The sequence below is a fragment of the Ylistrum balloti genome, unplaced genomic scaffold, assembly GCF_031769215.1.
Source record: "Ylistrum balloti isolate Yb309-2 unplaced genomic scaffold, AGI_CSIRO_Ybal_v1 Utg371318, whole genome shotgun sequence".
NCBI lineage: Eukaryota > Metazoa > Mollusca > Bivalvia > Pectinida > Pectinidae > Ylistrum > Ylistrum balloti.
In genome coordinates this window covers 214708-239150 of record NW_026782703.1, presented here as the reverse complement: position 1 = coordinate 239150, position 24443 = coordinate 214708, and the positions used below count along the sequence as shown (strand labels likewise).

The window sequence follows — 24443 nt, the reverse complement described above, 5'->3', positions numbered from 1 at the left end:
ACACAAATATTTTGACGTCATTATCTCATGAATATTAATGAGCTGAGGTTTTCCCCACATGCTGAATAATGGGGCTGTTGTACCTGCCCAATTAGATTTTGACATTTCTTTCGATCACTTTGGATTTTTAGGCCCCTTGCATTACTTCAGGACAATTAGTGGTTGTGATTCCTGCTGAAAATGTAAAGAATTGCTACATGCAGGCACGTTTGCCTGAAAGAACGATATATTTGTTTTCTGTCGTATTGAATGACAGGTGTGGTAGTGTTGGAAGCTGTATATTAAAGCGTTTCTGTACCTGCCCAGAGTGCCGTCATGTTATACGTATATAGACGTCTAAAAATTGACCTGTGTATCGCTGATGAATTTGATTGTTGGGGTTGGCACGAGTTCATGGCGTCGCAGACGGAAGTTAATGTGGCCAAATAAAAGAATATATCATCTGTATATATCCAGCATACTAATGGTATCTTTCTTTGTGTAGATATAAATAGATATCAATTAAATCCATTCAGATGGTTCGCATCATAGCAATTCCTTACTTTCGTAGGTAATGTTTATTTCTTTTATCAAACCTGAAAGTTATTATTTATAAGTTCTATCATCCAAACCATAAACCATGTCCAGGGTTTTTTTTTTCTGTCAGGCGTCTAACAGCAACTTGGCTATCTCTACGGTAAAAAAAATAATATTCAATATTTTAATTAGTTATCACGGGTTTCTTTAGGTCATGTCGTGGTTCTGAATTAGAAACTAGAGGGTGGGAAAAGACAATAGGATCCCACTAGTAACCTGACTATCTAGCGATTGAACATCATGGAACATGTATAATTATTGGTATCCGATAAGATCATGTGAGATTAATTGTTTAACGTCATTAATAAAAAGAAATATTAGAGTAGAAAAAGTATTGGTATAAAAATTCCAATCACAAATTGTCCTGAAGAAACCCAAATATTCGGAGCAAATCGGTAGACACAAAGGAATTAAAATGTCAACCTATCCTTGAACTTGTTGTGAGTGACAATTACCCTTTAGCTCCCCCTATTCTTCAATTGCCCTGCATACCTAGATGTATCCAAGCAAGAGGTAATGGAACCCTTACGAGAAGTATGACGTTGGCTCTATATCCCTATATAGGGTCTTTGTTAAGTAATTGATGAATTTGTTAATTTATTGTTGCTAATAAACATAAAAAAAAATGTTTTGTTCTAAAGTGCTATTAAAAAAACATTAGTAGTAAAAGAACCTTCTCTGTTATTTATTTAATGAATTCATGATTAATTTTCAAAAGCCTATCCCGAGCCGTTCTTTGCACAATAGCACATGTTCTGGTCGCAAAGTCCCTGGGGACAGTTATGCTGGCACCAGAGGTCAAGACCTGGATTACCGGCGACAGAGTAACAATTTTTCCCCGTTCCTAAGAGTCCGTAATCTTGGTCATCCACCAACTGGCCAGCCGGGTTACATTTGCAGTGTGTCATAGGACAGTAGCGACGCTTACAATTGACGTCACACCAGTTGTCCATAGACACTAATCCTTTCCAAGCACCAGCAGATTTGCATACAATCCGAAGAGATGGAGGCGGCATACGAGTTACTCGCGGTGGAGTTGGAGCCTGTGTGGATGGGGTGGTCGTTGTAGTTGTTTGCACGGGTGACATTTTAGTGGTCAGTGGTGTTGGTACATTTGGTGTGATATGCGGATTTTGTGTTGTTTGAATTGGAATTGTGTCGTCTATGCCACTTTCAAGAATTGCAATATCCGCGCATGCATAGAATTCTTCTTGTGGTCCGAACCCTAACCCACAAGGTCCTGTCTTGAAGTCGTTACCGGTACAGCCCCACCTGTTTCCTGAGAAAAGAAAAGAAAATGATATATGCTTGTTCTATATCACAAAAAATCTAGAACTTGTCATGAAGTATCAAATATGATAATTTTCTGCAGCAAATGAGAATTGATAAATTACAGTGAAATTTCAGGTCTATAGATATTAAGTAACACTTGGATTTCGAAGAATGATGTACCCCAATGCAATCCCAATATACCTGTACGTCGTTCATAGAATGTAATCTTTATAGGCAATAATACTTCCTCTAGGATTTGTGCAGAATACGATTCAACATATGCACAAATCGATATACCTGTTCTGTAACGCCACTGAAGAACACATTGTGAGCATGCCACATCATATGGAAGCCGCATTTTTATGTCGTAAAATCCAGCACTCTTGTCATCGACGAAAACTTGGGTGGAGTTTCCGTAGTATTCCTTTAGAAGATAGCGATCTAAACAGGCTTGAGTGGCTGCTCTCTTCACGTTGTTGTTGGGACACAGTCGGAACTCGAAGTAACCTTTATGACTTGCCGTGAGTTCTACATTGATACTGATGGCACCACCTCTTTGGTAATGCCCAGTAATAACGCCGTTCGCAAATCGGCCATACGGTGGTTCGTTGTCGCGTATAGAAGTATCATACCTATCTCCACATATACCACATTTCCCGCCATTGACCCACCACTGGATCTGAAACATGCAGAATTTAAATGATGATAAAGTGTACAGCAGTCGCTGAGGTTGGAATCTATATATTTCCACACACTTGACAGGGTGTTCCTGCAGTTGTTAGGAATGGGACAACTCGATTACATATGGGTAAGGGAGTGAAATTGCACGTGCTATTACATAAATTTCCACTCACGTTCTATATGACATCGATGATGGCGTGGTGCATATGTTTCAGAACAACACAAATTGGTTACTGCTTTCAAGTATACGTGACAAATTATCGAATATTGGACGTTCCACACCAAAGAAATATCGATTAAACGTTCAAAAATTACAATTAGCCCAGATGTGATGGAACAACAATGAGAATTACCTATATGTCAAAATGATCGTTATGCAAACGGTTTCGAAACTCAAAATATTTATAAAATTAAAGATTTACACGGAAACTTCTCAAACAGTAAAATGGTAACAAGACCAGGTATTTCGGGTGTTTCGGAAGCGTCATCGACGACCTCCGCCTTGTAAATCTTTGTCAATTCTAGAGATGTCATGTTCCAAAACGACAACATCCAAGCATACAACATCGAACTTCACATCGCACAAAGGAATAGAATATTGCTCTATGGTCGTTATGACGACTTAGTATCTCAGAACCATGTGTTGTGTATTTATTTATTGCCAACATCTTGCAGAGAATCGTGACATTGGGAATATTCATATGAAATATTGAATCAACTGCGACAAGTAAACACCATAGAAATGTAGTGGATATAACTAAATCCTATGTTTTGGTCTGGTTTGATATTGCTGTTTATCCTATCAACATCGTTTTAGTCATGCGATGACGGTTTTCCGTTTAATGCGTGGATGACTGCAATATGTTCTTGTAAATCTCCTGGTCGAAAAATTATTTTTAAAAAGGATGACGTGTTTGTCCGTCAGCTCACGGCATCTTGCAGACCCGAGAATATCAATTCTACTGCGACATGTAAACACTATAGGATAGAGATGCAGGTATATTGCTATCCAGAAATGGGAAATTCACAATAGGGCAATGAAATCATGTTTATTATACAGCTTGACGGAAAGCTGTTCATGTTGCTTTCGTTGTTGGAAAAGACCAAGTCTGTCGTATTTACACGAGACGAAGTCAATAAATTTCTTGTTATTATTTCATTATTATGTCATCATATCTGAATGTGAAATTAAATGACTTTGCAGTGTCTTTGTGACCTGTTTTCATAAGCTCTTCAATAAATTCAGCCATGTAAAAAAAAAAAAAAATCAGCCAACAAAGGGGCGAAGTGTGAAACTGAAGATCACCGTATATTGCTACCACACTAGTGTTACCACTAAAGGCCCCAGTAGGACATTTCTAATCTACTAAATCCTTAATATTTACGGAGAAAGTTCAGAATCCACTCTGAACGTGGACAATGATAATGCAGTGGTTTTCCAAACAAAAATTCAGCTATGCTACGGTAAAAAGGAAGAAAGATTTAAGAGGAGACAGAGAAATTCAAGACTACATGATCTGGTGGATATTATAGAAAATAAGGAACAGTAGAGACAAGACAAAAATTGCAATGCACTTTATGTCACGAAAAATGACTTTTAATCGTCACAGTCATTCAAATGTTTGCCTGGCATCAATACATTATGGTGTGTCCATTGTTTGATGGATCAAAATATGATAGAAAGACTGATTTAAAGGACGAGCAGTCGACAGACGATTTGAAAAGTTCATCTCTAGTGATGATGGGGTGAAACAAAAGGCTTTCTTCAACCGCTTACTCCAAAAGAACTGTAGGACTTTTGACAAAGCTCTTAAAAAGCCCATTCATTTCCTTCACTTACTGTTTGACCTTTCAGCATGCCAATAATCACACATTTGGACACGGAGTCCTTAATTAACACCAAGACTGAATTGTAGAAGGAAAACATGAATCCCGTAATTAAACCGCCTCTAACAAGGAATAGCTGGAAGTAATCTTTAGTGATTTTGTATATACACTGGTGGTTCCAAGACACAGCCGTATAAAACAGACATTTCCTTATCTGACTATACTTTTTCAATGACAATTTTTTAGTGAAAGGAACTGATTACTTGTGTGTTTTTGTACAACCTTTCGTATACCCAACCGGCAGATGTACCATCACAATACGTTGAAGCTCAGAAAGCTCAATGTTGTAGTAGTTTTAATGTAATCTTATTTATATTGCAGCACGATGTTTAAGGCTGTATATTTCTTTGCAGCCTGGATCAACTATATAAAAGAGATTGAGTTGAGATTCTGTTTTGACAATATTCTATACAAACAAGCTTTACACAATGAAGTGTTTGAGAACCAAAGGATTGAAAGACACATGATTTGATATTAGTAACAAGAATACCTAGCTTTATTTACTTGCATTATTAGTGAAATTTGGCAGCATACGAAAATCTTAAATATTGTTCAGAATTAACTATACCTGTTCTTATGTATATGTATATAGTATACCGTTTAAGTAACCTAAATCATCCAACTAACACGTAATCTTCTACAGTAATACCGGAGGAGGAGGAAGCCGAAGATGAAAGTTCTTAATGTTCACTGGAAAATATTGACAAGGCCAATAAACGTACTCCGACATTATGGGAATGCAGAAAAACGACTTCGCAGCTAAACCACAAACTATTTCAGCTATGCAACACAACTACCTTTAAATACTTACCGGAAAACCACCACAGAAAAGCTGATGGTCATTGTAATTTGGAGGTGTTTTATACCCATATCGCCACATCGTTGACCGTCCGGGAGGTTTAACTAGACGGCCATGTCCGGATACTCTGTCCAGTTTTATTATACATATAATGGTCACACTTAAAATTAGATAATGTAATATCCGTTCCGTCACCTTTGGAAGCCGAATTACACCCATTTTAGAATCAGAAGTTGTTCTAATTAGAAATAATTATTGCAAATGTCTGATTAAGTTGTATTCATAAATCCATACTGCCTTGTGAAAAGTGTCGTTGTGAACACCAACCATTCAATTCAAGCAACACAGTCCAAACGTTTCAACATTCAAATTCTGGTATAAATATTGTAGAAGAAAATCAGAGCATATCCCTACTCTGCTAACTTCCAGTCATAACCATACCGAAATGGTCAACCATTTAACTAACGTTGCATAATGTTAAAACTCAAGTAAAGCGTTTCCAGTGGCGATGACCACTAGAGTACCTGTGAAATCACTGGTTTATCGTGATTTACCTGGAACTGCCCCAAGACATATGTTGTGTTGGGTCGAGGTACATATGGCAAAAATATCAGGGGTTCTCGACGGGTACTTTTAGAATTGTTTTGTATTATTCGTAGACGACGTAAATTTTCAAAACGCAAATATATCGTTTACAAGTTTGGCATTACATATTCAATACATTTAAATTTTCTGAACGTTTTGAACACCAGATACAGTTTTCAGGTTCTTGTAGAGATCTCATTTAAGTGAAAAACAGGAGACCACATTTCACAGAATTTTCACTCCAACTCAACATACCTTATTTGCCTAGTATGATCTTCAAGGTTATGTATGTATGTATGTATGTATGTATGTGTGTGTGTGTGTGTGTGTGTGTGTGTGTGTGTGTGTGTGTGTGTGTGTATGTATGTATATCTTTGCATTAATTTCGATTTTTTGCCTATGTTACAAGGGGTTATAAAAATTATTCTTTGAAATTTTTTCTCATCTGTGGGAATGTCTGAATTCTATTATAATCATACGACCACCCGCCAAGTATAAATCACGTTTTCAAATGATAACTAATTTAACATCAACAGGTTTGTGTTTTGTTAAGCGTCCTACCAACAGCTCATGTCATATAAACTCAGAGAAACGTATGTATGCCAGTTTAAAATGTTTTGAAAATGAGTGGGTTTTTCGATTATTTACTGGTATGAGCAGAAATGTTTTAAGGCCATTCACCGTTAAACATTTTTATTGGATTGCATTGATCTTTTGTCTACTCTAGAAATTTTTATCGTAACATTACAAGTCCAAAGACCCTTTTAGAAACGGTTCAGATTAAAAAAATTCTAGGACATGTGTTGGTCTATATTACTGGATATGACTTGCTATTTTGATCTTTTGCGATAATACAACCATGTAAATGTTTTAGTATTTGTCTTGTACCTTTCACTTTGTTTGATGTTATTTCCTTTTGGGTCGATGTTTGTTTCACCGGTTGATGACCCTAATAGCCTTCTATGCGTTGACGGGCCGCTAAGAATGTAATAATAATAATTTTATCAAAACTTGTTTATAGTATACATAACGTTTTTCAGCTTCACTGTATTCTTTAACTTATATGTTACGTTGATATGTTGTTATACACTGGTGAACGTCCTATTGGTAGCTACTGGTATCTAAGAACGGTCTCCAGATGTGCATGATGAAGTAAGTTCTGGAAGAGTAGGGGTCGTTTGTTTCGTAGACAATACCCACCACGTAAATCTAGGTCAATCCAAGAGTGTAATGTCAAGTTCCTTAATGACAACAAGTTAAACAACAACAGAACCTACCAAATATATGAACGAGCATCAAACACGTCCAACGTCATATCACACAATGAAATCATTATGACAAACGTAAAATTAAAGATGAGATTCTAAGAACCCAGCAATGGGGTGTTAAATTTTCACACCTTACCTGCATGAGGATACACATATAGACGTGTTCAATGGCATTTCTTGAATTCAAGCTGACAAGGCCTGAATGGTTGAGGATTGTACATGTCCAGATGCTCGAGGTCTTTGCTCATGACATCTACTGGACCGTCTATATCTTGACCCTCGAGGAAATTCATCCATTTACAATTTTACAAACTCGACACGTATTCCACACTCAATCTGTTAATGCCGAAGTGTATTAGATCCTCTGCAGGATAGGGGAAAACAGCTGACACAGATTATCAATATATAAAACATATTTTGGTCTTCCGGGCTTGTGAAAACTTGTTAGGATTTACATGCTTTTAACAGCTGAATTCTAGGAAGATAGGGCCTGTTATCAAGTGTCATCAGCGTGAAAGTAAACAACATCGACATCCTATTCATTGGATTTTGTTCATATTCATTTGGTCAATATTCTTCTAATCGAGGTGAGCGTGGTTTTTCGCGTGGTTCTTGTAAACCTTGTGCAAGCACGGAACTGATGCCGACGCTATAGTGCTATCACATTGAAATATACTGCCGCATGCATCCAGCAGATCACCACACCCGATTACATTATACTGACAAACCAGTCGTTGCGCTTCCAAAGCCAAAGACCAAAAGTGAGTCAGTGTCCATGGTGATATGGCCTTTTTTGAGAAAGAAGAAAAATGTATCACAAAATCAGGTTCTACATGTACAAAAATAACATTTCAGATACCAACATACATATTGTAAACTTGCATTATTTCAGCTTAAAACCTATGATTTAGCAGTTCTGTACAAATACAAATACATGTATATGTAGATCAAAGAACTCTCCATCCCCTACTGCCCGACCCCGTAATAGTTTGATAAGTACAAAAAGAAAAGTCCATGAAGTCCTGAGATGTATTACTGACATCACGAGGAAAAATATCTGAGACCATATCTTGGTAAGTGGATCATTACAACAATGCTTCAGGGTCTTTAGAGGCAGTCATTTCATTGTTTAAATTCAAACTAGTAACAACCGAATGGATTTACCTTACATGGAAAAAAGTCTCCAAATTGCCGAAATGGGATAAGGACAAGAAAAGAATTACTTACTGGACCAATGTTGAAGTTTAATAACAACCCCTTGTGTAACACTGAATAGCAGAAATGGATTCTTTTTCAAGACAAACTAGTGTTAAGTACAGATTAGCAAAAAATTAATAGAAACCATCACAAAGAAAAAATGTCACAATAGACATTGCTAAACAGCATTCAAATGTCAAAAGAGAAAGACAATATCAACATGTCAATTAAGTTCAATAAAACAATGGCAAAATATGAACAAAACGAAGATTTACATGGAATCTTCTAAAATTTGTACGAGGAGAATAAAACCAGATGTTCTGGAAGAGTAAGCGTCTCCTGTTTCATCGCCGACACCCGCCATGTAAATCTTGATCAATCCAAGTAATTTCAGGTTCTCAAATGAGAAGAAGGTATAAAACAACGGAACCAACGGGCATTAAACACGTCCAGTTTAATATCGCACAAAGGAATAAGCTATTTATCAATTGGATCACTTGATGATCGTAAAACTTCTCCGTAATTTTCATTTACCTGCATTGCATTGCATTTTGCATCGAATATATTGGCGTTTGCTGCATTTGTAAGACAGAATCTCGAGTTAATCAATATCAACGATGACTTTGCAGGAATATGATTAGTGTATTCACAAACATTGTGAATGAAAGATTTTATTTTCTCACAATAGAATTTAATGAATGTTCAAAGTTGGTCTGTGAGGCTGATTGAAAGCTGTTTTAAGTCTAAATTGAACAATGATTCAATAGATTTCAGTTTAATCATCTAAGATTGTAACACCTCCAGCATCTGCAATACACACCTTGACTTATTTTCTTATCAAAGTATGCTATCTTTGTTAAGAATGTTGTGAAGTAGGGTTGATATAAATCTTACCTGGTCACAATTTACCCGAAGCTTTTAAAACGCCATGGTAATTGCCAGAAATATGAATATAGTTTATGCACTTCATACGATTGTTAAATCTTTTGGCACTGACTTTTATCAAAATATAGGCTTTTTGATAAAGGGAAATTAGGATTTAACTTTTATTTAGTCTAATTTTATATAGGTTTCTACTTTATTGATAATATTGGCTGAATTAACAGCGTTGTCTATTACGAGATAAAGGGTAGTGTCATCAGCAAACGATTTCATAAAACTGCTTATCTCTAAAATTATATCATTATTATATGTATCAAATCAATAAAGGTCCTAATATGGAGCTCGAGGAGCATCGCGGTAATTATCAGAAAGATAGTTTTTGAAGTGTTCCGATTTTTTCCGAGCAAATTGGTTCACTGGCAGCACACAAAATTAACATCCGAGGGTGCAAAATCTGGTTTGTTTTGCCATCTAATCGTACTGCTTTTCCTGTCCTTCTCTCGTTCAGAAATGAAACTTTGATTTCGTCATCAGAATCATATTCCTCAACCTTCCCAACTTACCATTTAGAGTCGTTAATTGCTACAATACATGGCATATCGGGATATATTAATGTAGCTTAGGTATTTGTTGGGGTATTTTTGGTGTCAGTGTTCATTGTAGTTATGACGTTGTTTTCGGTCGTCAACGTGATTGAACGAGACATTGGTACATTCTCTTGTTACTTCTAGGTTAGACTATGGCAACGCGTTACTCGTTGGTGTATCTGATACACTAATGAGCCGCCTGCAGAGGGTACAGAACACCGCAGCACGCCTAGTTAACCGTACTCGAAAGTCGTCCAGTCCTTTACTTATTGCATTGTGGTTCCGTGTACAAGATTTTGATGTATACATACAAGGCAATAAATGGAACAGCTCCTGAATATTTGCAGGAACTTGTTTTATCGCTCACGATCACTACGATGGTGACAGAATCCTTGTTGTGCGTAACTCTCGGACTGTGACTCGGTGCTTTGGAAAGGTAGCGGCCACTTTGTGGTGTTGCTCAAAAGTCAAAATCCCTGAAATTCAAGAGGGATATTGTTGTCATTTTAGACTCTCTCCTGTATATACATACTTTCACCACTACTTACTTGATTTGGTTACTGTGTTACATATGTTGATTACTGTGTTATACATGTTCTGTAAATTTTGTAGTAAGATTATTATGTAATTGTGAAGCGCATTAGAGTATTTTGTCAAAATAGAGAGTGCGCTATATAAATGTTGTATATTATTATTATTATTATTGTGGTGTGACTGTCAGTGTTCGTTGTTGTTGTATCGATGGTGACGCTGCTAGTTGTCGCAGTAACGTTGTTGTCAACATTGATATTTGTTGTCACTTCTTCATTTAGAGGCCTATGATCTGTCCATCCATTTCAGCTAGGTTCCATCACGCCATTATATTAGCAATTCTCACAAAACAATATCTTGACCTCGCAGCAATCTTGGGACCTCGGAAATGGATTACTGCATGGATATTCATTGTTCCTTATGCACGTCCTTGCATTTGGAATCGAGTATGTAAAAATATTTCAGAGAACCTGTCTGCTGTAAACCTAAAGAATAAATATCCCATGTTGTTTAAATCACGACATTTTGGTGTGACGTTTTACAGTGACATCTGCTAGTCTCATTGCAGCCCTCTTCCCCAACCTGTTACAGGAGCCCTGGCCATGACCAGCTTCAAAGTATTGTCATGATGATTGAGGCCCGTCGAAAATTATTCCGTAATTGGCCATCAAATTAATAATATATTGAGAAGTTGGCGACTCAGTGATGTAATTAATATAATTTACATTAGGAACAATGTATTTAACTTCCGGTACAACTATTTTTATGATAGCATAGAATGTGGCAATATTGTGCGAATTTGTGTCGCACACATAAACGCAAGATGTATGTTGAAAAATATTGTCTTTGTCATCATAGTATACCTGATGTAGAGCGACAATAGTCAAATTAGGCAGATTGGACCTCGTCGGCAAGACCAAAGTCGTAGTTTTCAGCTAAATCACTTTGACAGATGGCCTGTTCTTAAGGTTGCAAATTTCTTCATATTGCTGCTTCATTCAATTCCTTCCCCATTATCTCAACAGATGCCTCTTTTTCTGTTCCACGTGATTTACATGGGTTTGGATGCGTGTCCTTTGTATTCAACATCAAACACTTCCTCATCCAGCGTACGTCATCTTCTGTTTTGTTCAAAAGTTGAATGTCAACACATAATTATATTGTTGGTTTCTTTATTCATGCAAACCGTGCGTATATAACTTGGGTTTAATTTGTCAGTTAATTGTTGCGGTTACAATTGGATTGTTGTAAGTGTCTATGGTGTTTGAATCAAGAAAACACCCTGGTAATTATGACTCCGGACGTATTAATCCGCTTACAATCAAAACTATGGTTACGTAATTCATGTTCTAGTGTTATGATGACTGCACCGGGTGTCACATCTTCAGATACGATAACATACCTGTCATGTGAATCGAGATGAGTGGATTAAGCTACAGATTTAATGAATATAGACCCGTGCTTTATTTTCTTGTAAAACCTTAGTTTTGAAATTTGCTCGTTGTCAGTATAATGTTACCTGATTGGTGTGTCCTGTCGAGTGCCTTCGGTTGTATACTTCAACAGGACATCGCTATGATATCGGATTCAGTACCTCACTATCGCCAAAAAAGCTTGTGTGACCAGATCGCAGCCTCCCGCAAGCACACACTCAATACAATCACTCACTTCGTATATGTAGGAAGGTCGTCCTTGGATGAAAATAGCTGTTGATGGGACGTTAAACAATGAATAAAGCCAACCAACTTTCAGCTTTTGATTAGTTTGTTTTGGTTTGTTTTGTTTTGTTTTTTGTTTGTTTTTGTTTTATATTATTTTACGAAAACGAAATCATGAAAACAAATAATGTAAGTGTTTGTAGAGACCTCCAGGAAATGTATCTTTGTTCCGAATGAAAAATTGTATTCACTTGTGTGTCTCTTATACAATCTTCGGAATTACTTGTTCATGTTGAACGATATTTTTTGTGGTATATTTTTTGAAAGGTTTTAATTTTGTCAAAATCTGTGAGCACGTGAAGAATGTGTATTTGTATCTTGTTTTCTACACATAATACCCATTGTCTGGATTGTCTGGGTCTAATTTTACCGAAGCTAAATCCAGCGTGATATTCTTTGACACTGGAAAATAATAACGAAAAAAAGCTTTACAGCAATACACACAGGTCAGAGTAATTGTAAATACCATCAATGTGATAAAGCATTATAGCGCCTGTTACTTCACAGATAGAGCCATGCGATGGTTACAATGTCTTATTAGTCTTATTCTTCACCGCCATTGACAGCACCTGTTACATGTTAGAAGGGAGATAACTTTCAAATTTCAACAAGTTTGATGTTAATTGGATTATTATTAACTGGCAGATTCTATATACTATCCATGTTATAAGGGAGATAACTCCATTTCAAATAATGTGATATATGCTGTAGAATATTTTTCCAGTCATTATATATGCAATTTTTTTTACGACTTAACATTGTGTAAATGATGGTTTATCATCAGCTTTTATTCTACATAATCTTCGTGTATAAACACATCAACCATCAACCCTGAAGTGGCGCGGGTCATGTTGGTAAGAACTAGCCACTTTAATGATATGCTGGATATGAAATAAAGAAATGGAGGGAAAATGGTTTCATATTTTCAACATATTTTTAGAGTTGAACCATAGATATCTACTTGTCATATTATTAGTTCGACATATGATGATGATGATAGACAGCATACAGCGTTACCAGCTCTATTGACCACGGTAATCCATTTCATAAGTATCAGTCAGTTCTAGTAAATAACAGTAAAAGTCATACGTTCGTCAAATTATAATTTTGATTTTAATCTTCGTTAATTATTGAATGTTCAGTTTGTTCGTATGGAGAGTTAAATTTCAAATCCCTTCGTTTGTTGTTGGTATTTTGATATACCATCTTCACTACATATATAGAGTACATATATTTAACAAGATTTACAGAATGAGACACTGATGACAATATTGGAGTTTATGGGCTGGTCACTCACCCGAAAAAGATGTCAATGGACCAACAATATTAATGATGGTGACGATTTCATGGCAGATCAGGGGTCTCCAGTCCGAATTAACATAAAAAGGTACAATTTTAGCTATATTTGAAGGGAATATTAATGCTACATTTAGAAACAGGCGCATTGATCGTTCTCGAATCAGTTTGGATATAGCTACATCGTATAGTACGCTTGAAGGAGTGTATAGTTTACAAGGTATTATTGTAACTCTCGAGAAACCTTGGTACAGTCAGATTGTGGTTTTGTGCAATGCTGTGAAATCTTGACATCTTGTCAAATGAAGTGTATATGATATATACATAGATACATACATTTAATAGAGAGGTTTCGCATCTTAAAGTGTACTGTCAACAAATCTACATACATTACGTCATAAACTTCCAAACGTTTGCATTTACTTTTGGCAATTGGTGTACACGTATATTACATTTTTAAACAGAAACTAATGACGTCTTACACAAAAATGTAGGAAATCCCCATTGATTTATCCGTACTCGTACTTCACGCTCCTAGAAATAATAAGTCGAGGCGTGTCCATAATACTATGCATATCTTTGGTATAACCAGAGACGAACCCATGTGTTATACGGAAGCAACTAACGACGATTTCACGTTTCAAATAAGCAAGCAAAAAACGTAACAGGAGGGAATAGATTAAAAAGGGGGAATTACACAATGATGGGCGCTTATTAGATCCCGGCTCTGGGGTAACTGGCTTGCATATATTGGTCGGTTTCGTGAGAAAATTAGTTTCGTATTTTCGGAGATAACAATAGACTTATCAGCTCCGGGAAAAACGAAAGATTTCAGCTGATCAAGGAGTTACTAGAATTTGGGAATGTTAAGTTAACATTCTTATACCGTTTTGCAGAACTTAAATAACTTTTAACACACTGACATAAAAGAGTCCCGTCACAAATCGATTTTTAAGAGGATGGCCTCACAGAAGACCAAACAAAATGGCGGCGGCGGCCTTAGCAACGAACCTCAGAAACAGAGAAAACGACCCCCCAGTGCCAGATTAGAGACTAAAACGTCAGGAAAGAGGCTAAAGGATGATGAAAGAATAGTAGCAAGCCAGGAAAGTCAAGAATTCACATCACCATATAATAGTGAAGATGAAAGCGCGGAGAGTCAATGGCTCTGCCTACTGTGCATGGGCGTATTCACCGATACGGAGGCCAAAATGCTCGAGTGCGAGCGGTGCATGGAGCATTTCTGCATTGAATGCTTGGGAAAATCTGACAAGGAGTATTCCTTTCTCCAAAAATCAGATTCAATGTGGTTTTGCAATAATTGCAAACCACATGTAAAAATTAACATCAAAACCGATATAATTAAGAAGATTGAAGAGATGGTAAAGGGCATTACGGAGGGATATGAAGAGAGGTTCTCGCGGTTGGAACAACAAATATCTTCCAAGTGTGATGAGGAGACAGTGAAAAAAAATCATTGTTAAAGAAATAGAAAAGAAACCAGGAGTGCAGCAGATAAAATGTGATGAGGAGAAAGTAAGGAAAATCATTGCAGAAGAAAAAGCAAAGGAACCATTAAGTGTACAGCAAGGTAAAAATAAGGAACCGGGTAGCGTGCAAACAATCATGACGGAAATAAATGAGAGAAAATCAAGGGAATGCAATGTAGTTATATACGGAGTAGAAGAAAAGGACACCAATTTAAGGGAGGAAAGAATATCCCACGATTCTGAGGCTGCAAACAAAATCCTCGGCAACTGTAAAGTTAGAGAGGAGGACAATCTAAAATGCATCAGGCTTGGGAGATTCACCAAGGAAGGGGATAAAATAAAAATAAGGCCCTTACTGGTAACATTAGCTAATCTTGAAGCGAAAAAAACAACTGTTCAAAAATGTGAGGTCACTTGGAGACCACGAGGAATTAAAAAAATATAGAATTAGCAATGACCTTACTAGGGCAGAAAGGGACCAAGAGAAAGTGCTATGGGAAGAAGCAAAAGCAAAACAGGGAAACACCTCATCGGGGGAATATGTCTACAAAGTAAGAGGTCCGCCATGGGCAAGGAAAGTAATCAAAATAAAAAGGAACTAAGATTGAAACAGAAGCTTCACCAACAAGAACGATTAAAGTTTTTCTATACAAATGCTGATCAACTAAAAAACAAATTAACAGAACTTAACTCCAGAATTAAAGATAACAATCCGGATATTATAGGCATCACAGAAGTGAAAGCCAAGAACAGACTTCAGGATATGACAGTATCTGAATTTTCTGTCGAAGGAAAACTAGAGTACCAAGTGTTCAGTAGAAATATTGGGAACAACATAGGAAGAGGCATGATACTATTCATCAATAACCTTTTATCTGCGTCAGAAGTGGTCATGGAAACTGACTTTCAAGAGAATCTTTTTGTAGAGGTTAAGCTGAATAGAAATAAGAAACTTTTCGTAGGGCTAATATATAGGTCAGACTCTGGTTCAGCGGAGAACAACAATAAATTACAACTACTACTAGAGGAAGCAAATAGAAAAGGTTTTTCTGATATGTTGATAATGGGAGACTTTAATTACCCGAACATTAATTGGAACACATGGAATACACATAGCAATAGCACTGAAACTCAAGAATACAAATTCATCCAAAAATTACAAGATAATTTCTTCTGTCAACATGTTGATCAACCTATCAGATGGAGGGGTAACGATAACCCTAATATATTAGATCTTATATTAACTAAGGAAGATACCAACATTTCGAACATTGATTACCTAAGCCCGCTCGGAAAAAGTGATCACTGTGTTCTGTCGTTTACTGTAGAGTGCAAGTTCACCACAATCATCAGAACAAAAGTCAAGAAATGCTACAATAAAGCAAATTTTCAAGAAATTAATAGGGAAATCAACAATATTTCTTGGAAGGAGATAATAAATGAATCAAACAGTGTAAATGAAAACTGGGAATTATTCAAGAGGAACATTAAAGAGATAGAGGACAAACTTGTGCCTACAAAAGTTATAAGGATTGGGAGTAACAACGCTGTAAGTTTCCCTGCAGATAAATCCACGCTGGAACTGATTAGGAAAAAACACTCACTTGCAAGGAAAGCATTCACAAGTAAAGAACCAGAAGCACGGAAGAATTACAACAGGATAAGGAACCAAGTAAGAATTCGAACTCGCAACCTTCGGAAAGAATTTGAACATACTTTAGCAACCAAAGCAAAAACTAATCCTAAGGCTATATGGAGATACATTAATTCAAAGTCGAAAGTTAAAGCTGGCATTGGTGAGTTATACAGCGAACCAGAAAACAAAAATTCTCCAAAGGTTACAACAGACAAAGAGAAAGCAGATGTCCTTGCCAATTTTTTCAGTAAAGTATTTGTATCCGAACCCACTAATGATGATATACCAAGAATTCCAAACAAAACGACAACTGTGGACATGATACCACTCCATATCAATAAACAGCAAGTGCATGAGTATCTTTCTAAGCTGAAACCAGATAAGTCACCAGGACTTGATGAAATACATCCCGCATATCTAAAAAACACAGCGTGCTCTGTAAGCAGACCAATATCAATTCTTTTCAACCAATCACTATCAACTGGGGACCTACCACTAGATTGGAAAAAAGCAAAAGTTTGTGCCATTTACAAGAAGGGCGACAAAAGCGAAGCCGGAAATTACCGCCCTGTAAGCCTGACATCAGTGATCTGTAAGATTATGGAGAGTATTATAAGGGAACATATAACAAAACACATGAGGATTAATGATTATTTTTCAACGAAACAATACGGATTTATAACTGGAATATCTACTTCTCTTCAGCTACTGGAGGTGCTAGACAAATGGACGGAAGCACTTGATGAGGGCCATGCTGTTGATTGCATATATATGGATTACAAGAAGGCTTTCGATACCGTTCCTCATCTGCGTCTAATCAACAAGCTTGTCTCTTATGGGTTATCAAAACAGTTGATATTATGGATTTCAAACTTTTTACAAGGTCGCCAACAAAGGGTTACAGTGAATGAAGAAGTCTCAGATTGGCAAAATGTTACTTCCGGTATACCTCAGGGATCAGTCTTGGGGCCACTCCTTTTTGTCATCTTCATCAATGAACTGCCAGACTTGGTGAACTCATAAATGTACCTTTTTGCAGATGACACTAAGATATTCAAAATTTTGTCTAAGGAGGGAGATTCAACAAAACTGCAAAAAGACTTAGATATTATGTGTAACTGGAGCGAGGAGTGGCTGCTGAAAATGCACCCGGACAAGTGCAAACATATGCGTATAGGAACACATACAGATATGGCTATATACCATCTAAATGGAAATCAACTTCAGACAACATCGAAGGAGAAAGATATTGGAGTTATTTTTGAGTCTGACTTGAGTTTTGAAAATCATATCAGTGAGAAAGTGAAAAAAGCTAACTCAATGTTTGGGATGCTAAGAAGAACTTTCCAGTTTATGGACATCAAATTATTCATTCCATTATATAAATCGCTTGTTAGATCCCAGCTAGACTACGCAAGTGCAGTATGGTATCCCTACAAATACAAATATATAGATCTTATTGAAAATGTTCAAAGAAGAGCAACGCGGTGCCTACCTGAATTACGGAATTTATCATATGAAGAAAGATTAAAAACACTAAAACTGCCTACCTTGGCCTATAGACGCTTGCGAGGTGACATGATCGAGATATATAAAATGATCAGCGGAGTGTACGACAAAGAGTGCTGTACATGCATAAAGTTATGGGAGAACATGTCCGATAAACACAGTGTTAGAGTAAACTCAAAAAAACTTTTTCCACAAAGAGCTAAATCTAAACTAAGAAGTAATTACTTTCTGTGAGAGCAGCACGCATTTGGAACACATTACCAGAAACTGTTGTATCTGCCTCAAACACGAACTGTTTCAAAAATAGGCTTGATAAGTTATGGGAAAACCAAGATATCATTTTTAATTATAGAGCTGATATATCAATATAGAATGTCTTAATAGTAATTCAACGGAACTAAAAGCTGGACATATTATTTTGATTTGTACATACTATATTTATTATATGAAATATCATGTATATATATTGTATGTTTTTTGAGACCAGAGTAGAGGATAGGTATATCCTGTTCTGGTAATAAACTTAACTTAACTTAACTTAATTTAACTTAACTTAACTTTTCAGACAGTTCAATTGTTACACACCTGAATAAATACAATTTTACCAACGTGTAATTAATGGGTGATCTACCTATCTCGTAGATTGAGACTTAACTGATCGGTTGACTTGTGGATGATCATTTTATAAAATGTGAAACATGGAAAACAATATAAAACAAACCTACCGGAAATTTTTATCCGCAATTTTCCCCGTTATTACATGATGACTTCCTACTTCCGGTAGTCGACAAGATGGATTTTCACAAAACGTGTGTGGTAGTTGGTCTGTTGGCCATGGCACACGCTGCTTACTCAGCTGCACAACGTAAGTTTAAAATAACTGTAACTTTGAAAACTTATTTTTGGTATTAACGGTTACCTTCTACACGGATTGATCTGATTCTGATGTCAGCTTTTATCTCGCATGCCGCTGACAATGCCGGTTCTGAACGAATTCATTTTCAGTGTCGCATTTCCACTTCGGGACAACACGGGCTTTGATATCGATAAATTAAAGTCCGTGACAACAATAATCATATCAGGATATTTTAAGTCAGTTTCATTCAAAAAAACCATATGGCGAATAACAAAGTCTGGTTTCAGCAAGCAGGTATTGATAAGTATAATGCATCATCAATATGTAACAACGATATAGTTTTATTATACTGCATGGTCTAGATGCATGGAATGAGAGGCCAATGCTATTAATCAAACACATTTACAGTATGATCTGTGCATCATTAAAATGGTCAACAACATGCTTAGAACATCAAAATTTAGAAAATACACTGAAATCCGACACATCCTCTCAACCAAGAAATTAAAAATGTTCTCCATATCTAATGGATTCATTACGTTGGTGTATCGGTGAACAGCCATATATGAAATTAATCTTAAACACTTTCAAGAAATTGTCATAATCTTCACTAATCCAAAGGGTTCAGACTACATCTATCTATATCTTTAAAAAAAAAATGTTCTGGACACAAATTTACAAAAGCCGAATAGTACTACATGAAAAATATAAATGATCTTGTTATTACAACTTAAGTTGTCTCGTTATTATGAGATGATGTAAGTTGTAATAACAGGATAACTTAACTCCTAATAATCAGATAGCTTAAGTCGTAGTAACAGGATTTATCATGTAACTGGCATTGCTGTTGTTGGAATACACCTGCAACATAATTTAACAGAATTACTCTTTGGATTTACTTAAATATTACATTTACAAATATGAATAGTTGTTGAAATAAGCAATTTTACATGTTGTAATGACTAAGTTGATCTATGAAAATTCATAAAATCGCTGTTGTATCCGATGAACTTTGGAAGTATGTTTCTGTGCTGAGCAATTAATTGGCATCCGTCATGAGCAAAATTCAGTATCAGGTATACTCAGATTGAACAACGATACTGTTTAAGTTTCAATAGTATGATTTTCAGTCAATGTTGAAGGATGAAAAGAATTTGTGGTAAGCGTCTTAAAATTTAAGTTGCATTTTGGCTCGGGACAGAAAGACAAAAGTGGCGAGCTGCAAAATGCAGCGTATATTTTAAGACACTGACCATATATTCTCTATAACTTAACTCAAAATAACAAGATAGCTTAAGTAGTAATAATGAGATAACTTACATGTACATAGTAACTTGTTATAATGAGATAACATAAATCGCAATAATGAGATGATTTTTTTCTTTTTCTTATGGTACTAATCGGCTATCTCTATGATCAGTATCTAATTATATGTGTATGTATTTTTTCACCTTCGTGTGCATAGGATTATGATATGACGAAAAGTCCTGTCAATTTTGTGACAGTCTTTTACACTCTTCTCTTTAGTGTACATACCCATCATTTGTTATTTATCTGATGATCATGAGGGTAGTTCAATTCATAGAAGTTACTTTGTCTTAAAAACATATTTCTTTTTGTTTACAGACAGATCCTATCTGAGATTAACAGAACAGGAATTCACGAAACTTCCAATAGATGTAAGTAACTTTATGGAAGGAACATTTGAAGTGAACAAACATATCATTTCGTGCTGGTATAAGAATTTACGTAAAGACACTAGTACTTACAATCTCTGATATTTATTTTTTGCCTTTTGAAGTATGCGCTTAACCAATGCTGGCATATCTCACTATAGCGAAACTTCAGAACATTTCTTTAAATAAAGATCATTTAAAATTCATTATGCATGTATTCACATCACTGAAGATTATAAGACATACCAACATTGTCAAAAACCAAGGGCACTAACTGCACAGTATGTTTATGCATACAATTGGGTAATTACAGATACAAAACAATATACAAAAATATTACAATTGATCCTGCCACACATGAGTTATAAAGTTTGAACATGATATTTTTATTTGCCATTGAAATTCAGTCTACCAGAGATGAAAAATTTCCGCTGATCAGCGGATTTCTGCCTTTTTCATGACAAATTTGGTCATTTTTGAGATCAATGCAAATCTGCTGAGAAAATTTCGGGGGTGGGGGGTTAGGTATGTCTTGATGATGCATTTTATTTTTCAGCAATCTTCAACAACTCCGTTCGTAAAACCTTCGATTTATATGCCCTTATAAACTGTAAAATCAAACATTGAGTAGTTACGAGCACCGAGTTTCCGGTATTGTCAAATCGATAATACGAAGGAATGTTTGAAAGCTATAGTTGAATTACAACAGTGATGAAAAATTTCCGCCGATCGGCGGATTTCCACCTTTTCCAATGCCAGCCACTTTCATCTCTGGTCTACACTTAGTTTGTCTTGCTGACAGGTCCACATGAAACCCACATGTCACTTAGCTTGCTATCATTAAGATATGATAATAGATGATAAACATGTGTATGTGATGTAGGTAACAAATTTGATTTTGCTTTTTTGACAGATTATAATCCAGTGTTTTGTTGGTCTGTTTCTGACATGTTATGGAGTTGTACATATATCAGGGAATTTCAGAGAAATACGGGCAAGCTCAGAGCAAGATAGCAAGTAAGTCTTTGTACATGTAAATCCTTCCCTACAAATTAGGAAAAGATAATTAATTGCAACATACTCGTCTTGAAGTTTCCATACAAATGTATTTTCTTTCTAAATAACTTCCACACAAAGTAAACAATGAAATAGCTATGATTTTTATCAATGATGTTTGAAAACAAGGGAGTTTAGTTGCCTTACACAATTACATGTAAAGAGAAAACAATATTGAAGAATCAACACACTCTGTGTCTAAAATTGTGACATGAATGGATACCTAAGGTATTCTGTAGAACCCCTTACAATGTGGTCAACATAATGAAAAATTATTCCATATATGAAACTTGAACAAGTGTTCCTGGATGTTGAGAAACAATTCTAAGAAACATTTTTAGCACCGTATGTATAATTTATAAGAATAACTTCTCAATGATAGAATTTTCTTTTTCTTTTTTTTTTACAGAACTTGGGATATGGTGAGTAATAGACAGTCATTTTACTGTTTTAATCACCGTGGAAAAGCCATGTTTCCACGAAGGGATGCCAATTCTAATGGATAACGCGAACACAGATTGGACATTAGCCAGCTACTGTATGAGGATTTATCAAGGAAGGAACTGATAGACTTTTGACATCAAATTTTCATTTTAAAATATGGTTCATGTATTGGTCCCAACAGTTTGTAAACTGAAGTGATATATCTTAATATAATTGAAACCATTGCAGTTGTTGGTGTCGATTACTCAGAAAACAGCTGTTTTATGTAACGGGTTATGATAAGATTTGTATGAAGCATGTAATAAGTCTTGAATGTTTGAGTATAACCCTAAACATTTTGACCTCCCAACCCTACCCATGAAACAAACAAAAAAAGAAAAAATAATCCCCACAAAATGAAAAAAAATAAACAAAGTAAGAAATAAAAAAAAAAAGAAGCTCACTCGAGCATTTCTAATTTATACACAGAAGATGGTAGATATTTATTTGTATTTATGATTTATGTTTTTAGTCTCTGGCAAGCTAAAAGTGAGCATGTAACTTTATCATCATGGGTTGTTAGGCCTAAGAATATTGAATGAAATCGTGAGCAAGGATTGGTGCTTGTAGTTATGGACATATATGTATATATTATGCAGTATGTATGGGTATATTCACGTACAAAGTAATTAAAGTAGTTTGGGAAAGTAATATATATTAAGCAGTATGTGTGTATTATAAGTATGTATGATGACTGTTTTGATTAAAATCATTTTAAGGTAATCCTTATCTATTCCACTTGATATTTTTCTGTTTTGTGCTTTTAGTCCACCATTATCCATTGTCGATGGTTGGCTATTCAAATGGCCCTATTGTATGTCTGTGCTTCATCATTCATCCTTCTCTCCATTAACAACTCTTGCTATCAATAAATTTTTCAGAAGTAATGAATGAATCTTAGTTTGAGTGTATGCCTATATAACCTTGTGTCAAAGACCGGAGGTGCCTAGTTCTACAATCTTTACCCATGGTGGTTTGTGTTTCTCAGGAGGCTTACAAACTGATCAGTCTGTGCTGACAGGGTTTGCGATTGGCCTCCTGTATTTTGTTCAGTGAGGTAGCCACCAGCTACTGACCCTGGGTGTTCAGGGCAATAAACCAAACAAACCATGCACCAATATAAAAAGGGGAGGGAGATGTAGGGGACTGATAGGCATCCATCCTGGATTTCTTGAGAAGTGCTGGATGTACCTTTAATTTTCACATTATTCATTAGTTGTGCACTAGTGTTTTTGGGACTGGTAAGAAAAGAACAAAATGATAACAGGTGGTCATCTTGGATTTTGACAATAAAAGATTGTTATTGCTCTTTCATTGGAAGTTCCTATTTGTGCCCTTTTGCTTTTGGGACTGACCAGATAAAAAAAAATTACCAACCGGTGGCCATCTTGGATTTGGCTGTTGGAAATTATTATCACTACTTCTTCAGAGGAATTTTTGAATAATGAAGAGCAAAAAGCAAAGAATTAAACACTGAAATGAACACTGAAATGAAGCAATAGTGGGTGCCATCTTTTGTTTCAATATAAGGTAATTAGATTTACACTATAAATAATTAATATTGAGCATTCCCATTCAAGATATCTTTCAGTATTGACAAAACATAAAAGATATGCCTTTCAATATTGGCCAAACAAATGAGAGATATCTTTCAGTAATGGCCAAAGATAAGAGAGATATCTGTTAGTAATGGACAATCACAATGCAGATATATTTCAGTGTTTTGCTGTGTTCAGAGCCAGATTACATGAAAGAAATGTGTGCTTTTTGGGACATCTTTAGTAAACAAGTGTAACTTACCAGGACATCTACCGCATTGTTCAATAGTACTGTTGTTACTTTTTTGTTGTTCTATTCAAAAAGAATGTAATAAAAATGCTAGGTTTTTAGTTGAAAATTATTACTAAAGATATTTGACACTAGTAACTACAGGTGTTCTGACTTGCATCTGAAATATTAATGGTATTGGACACAGCCATGAAACAATATCTCTTGTCCAACATTATAGAACAGTTGACTGTGGATTTTTTATGAAAAGGCATGAAATATTGTACATTTGAGTAAAATTGTGTGCATGAAGTGAATTGGTCCATGTTTGTAAATGAAATAAAAATATAAAAATATATGAAATGTTATCATTGTATTCTCTTGAAGCATGTATGACATGATCGATATTCTAAAACTATGGAGAAAAGGGTTGTGCTTTTAGCTTTAGGACACTTTCAGAGGATAAAGTGCTGGAACCATTCCTCGGGATGATATCTTAAACAATGACATTACAAGATCTCCGAGATCCTGTGTTTAAAATGTCAGATATCTATTGTGTAACTAGGTATATTTAGGAGTACACATTCAGGTGTTCACAAGCTAGATTTGCTTGTGGTATGCTTACCATTATTTCCACTGGTCTTCTAGAATGGAACACGTATATGACCCAGGGACGGCATGTTTTGGATGG

General features: G+C 35.8%; 2 protein-coding genes across 2 annotated transcripts; one reads left to right on the top strand and one right to left on the bottom strand.

The window, feature by feature from the left end:
- Positions 1-1295: 1295 nt before the first annotated feature.
- On the bottom strand, positions 1296-7359 carry LOC132561995 (uncharacterized). The gene is made up of 3 exons (XM_060226721.1): positions 7205-7359; positions 2146-2527; positions 1296-1855 (listed from the first exon to the last, which is right to left on the bottom strand). Exons 1-3 carry the CDS (start codon positions 7220-7222, stop codon positions 1296-1298), a joined length of 960 nt encoding a protein of 319 aa, XP_060082704.1. The 5' UTR covers positions 7223-7359.
- Positions 7360-18706: 11347 nt separating this feature from the next.
- On the top strand, positions 18707-24083 carry LOC132561979 (ER membrane protein complex subunit 5-like). Its single transcript, XM_060226700.1, has 4 exons — positions 18707-18779; positions 20397-20449; positions 21360-21463; positions 21912-24083. Exons 1-4 carry the CDS (start codon positions 18707-18709, stop codon positions 22006-22008), a joined length of 327 nt encoding a protein of 108 aa, XP_060082683.1. The 3' UTR covers positions 22009-24083.
- Positions 24084-24443: the final 360 nt, after the last annotated feature.

Coding starts and splice junctions, on each gene's coding strand:
- LOC132561979 (XM_060226700.1), top strand. CDS start 18,707: ATGGATTTTCACAAAACGTGTGTGGTAGTTGGTCTGTTGGCCATGGCA. Junction 18,780..20,396: donor TGCTTACTCAGCTGCACAAC/GTAAGTTTAAAA, acceptor TTTTGTTTACAG/ACAGATCCTATCTGAGATTA. Junction 21,464..21,911: donor AGCTCAGAGCAAGATAGCAA/GTAAGTCTTTGT, acceptor TTTTTTTTACAG/AACTTGGGATATGGTGAGTA.
- LOC132561995 (XM_060226721.1), bottom strand. Junction 1,856..2,145: donor TCAGTGGCGTTACAGAACAG/GTATATCGATTT, acceptor TTCTTTTCTCAG/GAAACAGGTGGGGCTGTACC.